Source organism: Neophocaena asiaeorientalis, unplaced genomic scaffold (assembly GCF_003031525.2).
Source record: "Neophocaena asiaeorientalis asiaeorientalis breed wild unplaced genomic scaffold, Neophocaena_asiaeorientalis_V1.1 scaffold599, whole genome shotgun sequence".
Classification (NCBI taxonomy): domain Eukaryota; kingdom Metazoa; phylum Chordata; class Mammalia; order Artiodactyla; family Phocoenidae; genus Neophocaena; species Neophocaena asiaeorientalis.
In genome coordinates, this window is record NW_020173499.1 from 22,759 (window position 1) to 32,762 (window position 10,004).

Consider the following 10,004-nt stretch of genomic DNA (forward strand, 5'->3'; position numbering starts at 1 on the left):
AAATGATCTGTTAAGCTACTTAAAGAAGAATGATTGAAATCAATCAAGTATACAAAGTGTACTACCAAAAGCCAGCTCAATATAAAATGTCAGTAGGCCCCTGAAGCCTAGCCTGAGTTGCCTTGTCATTACTCCATAAAGGTTAACTACTTCCTCTACTTCTAACAGCATGGTTGTTTTAAAGTCACTTTTCCATCTTCCCCTTTCCTCCTGTACCAAGACCTACCACTTCCCCCTTCATTTGGCTCATCCCCCTAAAACGTGGATTATTTTAAAAGTTCCACTACCTCCAACTTCCCCCAGGCCCCACTCACCCTGCACATATCACATGAGCATCCCTAAAACACTGTCACTCTCAGGTCAGGCTAAAAGCCCCAGTGCTCCACACCAGGACTCCAGTCTCTCAGCCCTACCACCTCTGACAGCGCCCCAACAAAAACCCCTCAAGATGTTTGATAGGCATCTCAAAGGCCACTAGTCTAAAGCCTCTGTGAATTCTCATCAACCCGACGGGAGCCACAGAAGTTCTTCACGTTAAGCTGAAGCTGCCCCACTGCAAAACCGTCCCAACAGCCCTGGCTTGCCTCCAACACCCTCTTCCCCAGTGACACCGGGGATGCTGGTATCTCTCCTGGGTAAACAGGTATGCTACTCTTTCCAGGTGATTCCAACAGCCCTACAAAATGGCTACACTCTGGATGATCACTAGCTAGCTGGCTTCCCACTCATATTACCAGGTGTCCACTCTTCTCCCTAAGACAGAGGCCCAGAAAAAAAAAAGACTTTACTCCAGACACTTCTTGAAGGTGGCAGGCACAGGCCCTGTTGGTAGGCCTGGCACCGGGACTATTAAGTAGCAGGACTACAGAGAGGAAGGCCCCAGACCCCTCCCCATCTAGGCCCTATGCTTTGTATAGTTAGTGTCTCTTCTGGTGGCTTCACCCCCTTTCAACACTCAACACCACCCCACATACACACCAAGACACACATACATGCACACACTGTTGGAACTGTCACTGGTAACAACTGTTACTAGCACATTCTGGGCCATGTCCTGTTCTTTGAAGGGGCACTCATCAGTCCTGGCACTGGCCTTTATAGGGCCGTAACCCACCTCCTGCTAATATCAAAACCCTCAAAGGTCCAGTCACAGGAGCAAGGTAAGGATTTCTAAGAGAACTGGGCCAAGACTCAGCATGGGAGAATAAGTATGGAAAGAGCTACTTCTTACCACCCAGTGTGCTAAGCCTCAAATGTTCTTCAGAATGGAGGTCTCTGACAAATGTTAACTACTTGGAATTTAGCTTAGAGGACTCTTACCTCTAGAGAAGAGTTTTTATTTAAAACACAAAAACATACAAACACACACATACACACCCTTCATTATGAAATTAAGAAAACCATTCCTTTGAGTGTAAGACAGGTTTCTTTTTATTAAGTTTTCCTAAAACTTGTCTCATGTTTACTGAATGTTTTTCTTTGTGTAAGAACATAACCTGGAGCTTTAACAAACCAATTGGGACAATGCAACCTGGATAAATGCTTGTCTGCACACAAGTCATTGATTACGATTCTCTGGCCTGGCCTCCATGTAAATCCAATTGGTCTTAAAGCCTATCTAAACAGAGAGCAAGCAGACCACATCATCTTATTTCTAGTTTAAACTTTAAACCTTAACCTCACCCCCATCCCAAAACCCACACCCTCCCCCACACACAAAAGAAAATTTTTAGAAGAAATGGCCATTAGGAACTGAGTCAGTTGCCTAAGAATTGGCTTAATCCTGCAGCCAGCACTCCTAAGTAGCTCTTAGCCTCACAGCAGGCCAGCTGGAACTCTTGAAGCAGGACAGGTAGAGAATGGATAGAGGAGGCTCTAAGAACAGTGCCAAAGTCCTGGTGCTGCGAGGCTTCCACACATGCTTACACTCCAACATAAATACACTTCCACCTTCCTCCTCTAAGTGATGTTTCTCTATAGCACTTTAGAGCTTGTAACACTCTAAATATTTTAGTGCATGAGATGGACAGAAACATATTCTAGATATGCAAGGTATAATCTTATTTCTAACAACATAGGCCAAAATCAACAGAGCAGCTCTCTGTTATAGATTAACAATTACAAAGGTCCAAAAAGTAACCAACAAAGATTGTAACGGTTTCTAGGGCAGGTACCAGCTCTGGCCTCTAATACTACAGGTTTCCCTTAGTTTCCAAAATGCCTCACTCTTATCAGCACTGCCCAAAGGGCAGTCACAGGGAATGCTTTGGTGCTCCTGACACTGGCTGCACAGTAAGAATGAGGTGTTGCTAAAGTCAGCACCACACTTCTTTTAACACTTATTTCAGACTCATCCAGTACAATCCAGTGCATCTTAGTTTTCTGTATGATCTGTCCGCTGTTTAACACATACAAATTGGCAGATTCATGACAGATATTAACACAACACATAAGTGATTGTGAATGAGCAAAAAAGAACTTTTAACTCTTGTCGTAAGACTTCAAGCTATACCTCAAATTTACACAGAACATCTCACCTGAATAAGCAGGCCAGGATACAAATCTTCACACCATAATTAACAAGAATCAGTCCCTCAGTTAAATTTACCAGGCCTATATCCAACAGTACATCTACCCAATTCTAACCTTCTGAAGAGAAAATTATTTAGACTTTGATACCTGGGATATTAGTGGACATACTTTCAGGAACATACATTCTTAGGAAGAGCCTGCAGGTCTAAAATCCTCAGTTAACAACTTGCTCCAGGTGAAAGGATCTATTTTTCCAGGAGCAACACACGGCATTTCTAATAGGAGCTCCTTTAACTGGGGGAAGATGGGAAGATAGGAAGACGGGGTGGCAGTCCCAGGGGAGCTGACTGACACGTGATGAAGCTCAGAGCATACGTTTTAGTTGTTCTGTTAATCCATGCCATGCTCTCTAGTCCTCAGAAACAGAGGGAGACCCCTCCTCCATCCCCACACCAAGCGGGGAGCCTTTGTGGCAATCTCCACAGCAGATCTGTGAAGCACAATTAGAGTTCCTGCCATATATGTCATAACAAAAAGTCTGCTTGATAGCTAGGTATAGCTTGTGCTATAGCTCAACTTTCTAAAACAAACTTCTCTTTGTATAAGCATGATTAAACATAAAAGGAGTGAAGCATAAGCTCAGTAAGACTAACTGGGCTTCTAAATAGTACCATTATGAAAAAGATACAATGCACTTCATTTCTGTATCTAACTATTTCGAAGTCAAAATGCTCCATACATTACCTATATCTCCCGCCACCCAAATCCCCTAAAAACTAAGAAATCTCCAGTATTTAATTGCTCTAGTTGATATTTAGAACAAAGTTGACAACTTAAAGCTTTATAATAGTCTGTTTTAATATAAACAATTGTTGGAATCAATCAATGTCCATTTCAGGAAGCTTCTTGTCTGAATCCGAAGGCAGAGCTGTGTCTGTACCCTGCTCAGCAGCCTGAGGGCCTGGGCTGTCTCCTTGTCCATCCACTGGTCCATTCTGCTCTGCATTTTTTTGCTCCTCTTTTGGAGGTTCCACTTTGGGTTTCGGCTTTGAAATTATAGGGCTACAGATACTCATCAGCTCCTAGAACAATTGGAGAGAAAACCGTGGTTTCTTGTAACAAATTTTACATGGCATACTAAAATCCAAGTCCACCCTCTCCTACCCTATCCCCAAGCCAGAAGCAAAGATGCAATAATGAAATTCTCTATTAATAATAAATAATGAGACTGACTAGAAAAGACTATTAAATCTTTAAAATCATACATTACTTTAATTTTAGCTTCAATCTCTTTTGCCTTGACAACTGGATCCACGGTCAGACTCTGCTTGTTCTGCAGATTCAGCTTGTTATTCATCCACTCCATGGCCTCATTTGTGCTTTTTTCTACCTTCACCATGTCAGCAGCATCCAAATGGTCATACTGGTCCTCCTGCAACCAGTAGCCAACCAGACAAGTGTCAAAGGATGATACTGTCCCTACTCAAACATTGCCTAGTTCTTCACTATCTTTCAAAAAGTTACAATCTTTCCCAAAATGAAGCCCACCTAGCCTCACAAACTACATAGACATTCAATTCCCAAAGAATTCAGAAAAGTAACCCCAATTTTTAAAACACAGAGGAAATACATTTAAAGGCCAAAATTACACAAGGTGGTAATTAAAATGCTTCAGCAGTATACATAGCACATGCTTTACACAAAATTTTATACAATGCAAAAAAAAATGACATGTCATTAGGTATGAGACCTGAGATTTAGGCATCCTTGTTAGGAGCCAAAATAATAATGAGTACAGTTTTTTAAAAGAGGCCTTTCAGGGCTTCCCTGGTGGCACGGTGGTTGAGAGTCCGCCTGCCAATGCAGGGGACACGGGTTCGTGCCCTGGTCCAGGAGGATCCTGCATGCCGCAGAGCGGCTGGGCCCGTGAGCCATGGCCGCTGAGCCTGCTCGTCCAGAGCCTGTGCTCCACAACAGGAGAGGTCATAGCAGTGAGAGGCCCACGTACCGCAAAAAAAAAAAAGAGGTCTTTTGAAAGAAGCACAATTTTTTAATTAAAAGTAATTTTTTTAGAAAGCTCAATTTATCTGTCTTAAAGTTTCTTACACTGACAATACATCAAGAACCTTGAGTATAATAGTGGACTTAACCAAACTATTTACCAAAGTTTGGGAGCCATCCAAACTTTGGAATCAGACCTCAGGCCAAATCCCAGCTCCCCCAATAGTAACCTTGGGTGAGGATTAAAGATGTTAGAAATTATCTATAAATGTTGATGCTACCACCTACTTCATAAGGGTACTGTGCAAATTTAATCAGATAATATATTTATGGAGTATATATCATATAGTGCTCAAAAATAATGACAGTAGTTTATTGTTTATTTATATTTTATTTATATGTATTTAGTTTATTTATATGCAGTCCTACATCTGCATAACAAACCAAATTATTTGCCTAATGTGTTCTAACACCAAAATAGAGCAAGTTAAGTCAATGATCAAACATTTCAAAACAAGAAAAGGAAGCTGAATAATATTGCTCAATTCCATAGTCCCCTTCCTTATTAAAGAGAAGCAGCAAATCCCAGGGTTCTTAGTAAGATTAGATAAAATACTATACATTACATTAATATCCAAAAAGAAAATACTATCATTAAACAACAGTTAAAAAGAAGACAAAAAACTGCTACGTAAATGTCTCAATACTTAACTCTACCGAAACAATAGTAGGGAAGAGGAGAAGAAAGAAAAAAAAAAAGATACCTTGTTTTTGAAAGAGCTGATTACTTTCATATACTGTTGGATTTGTTTCCCTAGTTCGTCAAATAATTTTGGTCTTTCTTCAGATTCCTGGAATCGTATCTTAATAGGCTGACCTAGATTCTTAACAGAAGAGAGAATATACAAATTCTTCACAGGGGAGTTTAAACTTTAAGCGTAGTATCTTTCTACTAAGACTGATTATGAATTAAAATACGTTTAATCACCATGTTCTATATATAAGAAGTTGAATATTTTTCCCCAGCCAATTGAAATATATCCTCAGTCTACATGAGAATATACCTCAATACTGTTCCAAGTGGAGCCACTTCAACTTGTCACTTGAACCCTAGTTCTCAAAATACATTAGGGAGACAACCAAAAATTAGGTGCCTCCAGACAGTGATATGGTGTACTTCACCATATATGAAGTACACTTGAAAAAATAAATTTTCTTTTAAACCTGTATCTGACAAAGCCTCCAGCTGTAACCATCAATTTACCAGATAAGATTAAACACCAGAGTTGAAAAGGAGTAAAATCCAGACCAGGAATAAATCCTCGAGCACGAATGATCAAGTTTTTTCATCAACTAAGTAAGGGAGGAGAAATGATGGAAGGAGAAGTACAGACACAGATTTAAGAGACATTATCAACAGAATGTATGGACCCTGTTTGGATCCTGAGTCAAACAAACTAAAAAATAATTTATGAAGCAACTGGAACCTGAAAACAGACTGAATATATGGTGATATTAATGGTGACATTAAGAAATTTTTATGCATGTGATAATGGTACAGCTTAAGGCTACATTTTCTTTTAAATACACACTGAAATATTTTTGGATTAAATATAACCTGAGAGACTTGCTTAAAATAACTGGGAGTGGAAACGAGCAGAAATGAAACAAAACCAGACATAAGTTGACAACAGTTGAAGCTATTATTCTGTCTACTTTCACGTGTTGGACATCTCCCATAATAAAAAGTAAATCAAAAACCTCAATGGTAAGGATCTCACTGGAGACTCTTTATATTCTTGCCAGAATGACAGGAAACTGCAGGCACTGTCCTTCAGCAATTCCATTCCAGAGGTTAGTCACAATGGCCCAGTTTGACAAGAAACTAAGTAATCCAGAGAAATGCAAAAAGTTCTTCTTGTGTATTTGCATCTTTTTCCAAACAAAAGGCCTCGGGCTTCCCTGGTGGTGCAGTGGTTGGGGGTCCGCCTGCCGATGCAGGGGGCGCAGGTTTGTGCCCCGGTCCGGGAGGATCCCGCGGGCCGCGGAGCGGCTGGGCCCGTAGGCCATGGCCGCTGGGCCTGTGCGTCCGGAGCCTGTGCTCCGCAGTGAGGAGGGGGAGAGGCCGCAACAGTGAGAGAAAGGCCTCAACTTTAAATAATTCTTTGTACTTTTAACTCTAAGGTGTAACTATCAGCTTCTTTAAATACAAAACCAGACTCTTCTGCTCTATTGAGAATCAAAGCTGTATACACACAGCCCTGCTCCAACTGCATTGCAAGTACCTTTAGGACAGGGATGCATCTTGCTAGTCTTTCAATCTCTTGACACCAAGAACATAGTCAAGCTCCAATTCAGTGAAACAGTTTAGGTCTAAACTCAATTTTCAGAAAAATTCTTTTGCTATTACAAAGTTCTGAAAGAAAGTGAACCTAAGTGATAAAAAGTATAGCTCTTCAGTCACTTTCAATCTGCCTTCAATTACTTAACATGAGAATTACTCTCAATTTTGAGATACTCTCCATGGAAACTACAGCATTTCTGCTTTCAAGAGTCACTCACTTTTAATTCAGCCAATTTATCAACATAAACTTGCTTTGGCTGGTCTTCTCCATCTTCATACAACCAATTTTCAGTATCTTCTAGTTTTAAGGTAAAATTGTTACGGTCCTAAAGGTGAAGGAAACATTGCAATTTAGTCAGTCAAAAATCAGTAGATTCACAAATGAAGAAACAGGCACAAACTATGATATATATGGATTTTCTTTAAAATACGGGGGAGTGGAGAGATGGGGATATGGAAAACAAGACTGACAAAATGTTATTTTGCTTTATAGGTACAAAGGGGTTTATTACACTATTTTCTCTGCTGTAGGGGACAGATGGATATGTTTGAAAATTTCAGAATTAAAAACTACATTTAAAACTGAGTTACATAGTTAATAATACTGTAGTGCATATATGAAAGTTACTAAGAGAATAAGTCTTAAAAGTTCTCATCACAAGAAAAAAAATTTTTTAAGTACGTGTAGTGACGGATGTTTAACTAGACTTATTGTGGTAATCATTTAACAATGTATACGAACATCGAATCATTATGCTGTACACCTGAAACTAATATAAAGTTATATGTCAATTATACTGAATTATTTTTAAGAAGTGAGTTAAAATAAACATCAGGGAAAAGTGAGCTGATTTAAAGAAAAATACTAGGTAAATAATAGCATGCAAAAATGTATCAAAAAGTGACACACCAAAAAAAGAGTGATGCACAACATCTAACCTTTGGGAAACACTCCATCAACAGAAAATAAAACGATATAAAACTTTTCCCCAAAAAAGTGCATTTTTAATCATTTTTCTGTATACCTACAGATACAAACTTCCCTTGTTAACTACATTTAAGGATCCTGCCGGAAGACGCACACTAAGTAGACACACTGCGGCACATACTTACATCTTCACTCACAAACTTCTCATATTCACCACTAAGCTTGTCTCTCATTTCGTACACGTATTCTTCTACTGCATTCTTAGCATCATTCCTCTCCTTCTCTAGTTTATCCTGCATGATCATCTTACCCTGTGAACAGTACAGTTAGACCTTCAGAAAACTGAGACAATTTCCCCTTAACTATTAAGTAAAACTATAAAAGTAGAAAAGCCTTCTTCCTCAAATCCTTTTAGTTCTGCGAATCATTCACGGAAAGAGAGCTAGAAGCATCAGTCCTTAGTAAATTATGAAGATCAAGTGAGAGTTCTGTGGGTGTACTTAGAAAAAAAGAGCAATAGAAGAAATATCAAGATGTTGAACTCAAAAGCAAAAATAAGGAAAAGAATTTAAGACAAGAGAACTTTAAGAAACTATTAGCTCAATGTCACAAGGTGAGTATACTCTGCTTGTATTACATACCCAGGAAAATCAAATTATTCATATAGTATAGATGCTAAAGGGTCTATGAAACAAAACTCTTCTAAGATCCAATGTATAGATGATAAGAAATCTCACAGACAATAATTGAATAACTGTGCTCCAGGGTCCCAAACCTTGCATCGCTCACCATAACTAGAGTTACATATTGACTGGCAACAGGGAAAGGAACTAATAAACAAAATATTAAGGCTAATGTGATTTCTCCTGCTGATCAACTTCCCTGACCCTGGCCTCAAACATCCCCATCGCTAGTGAACAATCAAACTCACACACCCAAACATGAATGATACCTCCCCTAAATGTCAAAGATCTCAAAACAGAGTTTTTAGCAATAAAGACATAATATCACCATAAAAGAATTTTGATGTTATGTCTTGGGATCTATTAAACTTGTCCTCCACTACCCCAAAACCTAAAACTGTTCTCAAACCCCACACAACCTAAAATACATGAAGGTCACTAGACACAGAGTTTGAACGTTACGGTCAAGTTAACTTTTTAGCTTATTGTTCTAAAAGACTTAAAATAACCACCTCATTTTCAATGTACAAGTTGAGCATCTCTCTGTCTATCTGCCATAACAGCTGATTCTCAATTGGCAGGTCCACAGTACTGGTCTTCACTTTTGCCTTCTTGGCTTGAGGGGGCTGGTCCATCTTTTTGTCTTTTGACCCAGCTTGAGAGGTCTAAAATAACAGAAATCATTAAGAACACTTATACAGACTCTTAAACTTCCAAATGAGTCATGTTTCAAAAGCTGGTTTTGCTCTTTTATTAACTTAGTTTGTGTTCTTACAATATCTGGAAAGTTAAAAATATAAATATTTTTGACTATAAATAGTCAAATCCATAGAGAGAGAAAGTAATGGTGGTTGCCAGGGGACAGGGGGAGGAGGGATAGAGGAATGGGAAATTGTTGCTTAATAGGTAGTTTTAGTTTGGCAAAATGAAAAAGACTATAGCACAATGTGATTATACTTAACACTACTGATCTGTACACACACATACACTTATTTACATACATACACACAAAAACAACCTGCCATAATTCCACTATCAACATATAATCACTATTAAATATTCTCTAATTTTCTTCCACTCTTATCTAAACATATGAACGTGCATAGGAAATTAGTGGGGAGAGGGTATGAAATTTTTAAGGATCAGAAATCCAGTACTAATATGACTTCCAGAGTATCTGCACCTATTTACATTCTCACAAGGAGTAAAAGAATCCATTCCACTGTACCCCGGCCAAAAAAAGGAATTCATTTACCATGATCTATTATTCTCGTTGGGTCAATAACCTTTTTTCACAAAGTTATAAGGCATACTTATTTCTTCAAATAGCCTAGTCATATTTCATCCAGCGTTCTCTTGGGATCTTTGTGATCCTTCCCCCCAAGTGATTGACACTTCTAGCTTTTTTCTAATCTTCTATTATTTGTCTATGCAAGCTTTTATTGTTGAATCTATTCACCTTTTCCTTTGTGATTACTTTCATTGCTTTTACGCTTTGAAAGCTCTTGCTGATCCA

The 10,004-nt window shown here is 38.9% G+C and overlaps 1 protein-coding gene across 1 annotated transcript in view; it reads right to left on the reverse strand.

Moving 5' to 3' along the window:
• Positions 1-1,407: 1,407 nt before the first annotated feature.
• The window catches only part of HSPA4 (heat shock protein family A (Hsp70) member 4), a 42,749-nt gene continuing 34,152 nt past the window's right edge, over positions 1,408-10,004 (reverse strand). Inside the window, exons 14-19 of the mRNA XM_024747612.1 lie at positions 9,001-9,153; positions 7,991-8,116; positions 7,096-7,203; positions 5,298-5,417; positions 3,803-3,964; positions 1,408-3,614 (exon numbers count right to left, since the gene is read on the reverse strand). Coding sequence (XP_024603380.1) covers positions 3,411-3,614; positions 3,803-3,964; positions 5,298-5,417; positions 7,096-7,203; positions 7,991-8,116; positions 9,001-9,153 — 873 coding nt within the window. The 3' untranslated portion in view covers positions 1,408-3,410. The remainder of the gene's footprint in view (positions 3,615-3,802; positions 3,965-5,297; positions 5,418-7,095; positions 7,204-7,990; positions 8,117-9,000; positions 9,154-10,004) is intronic.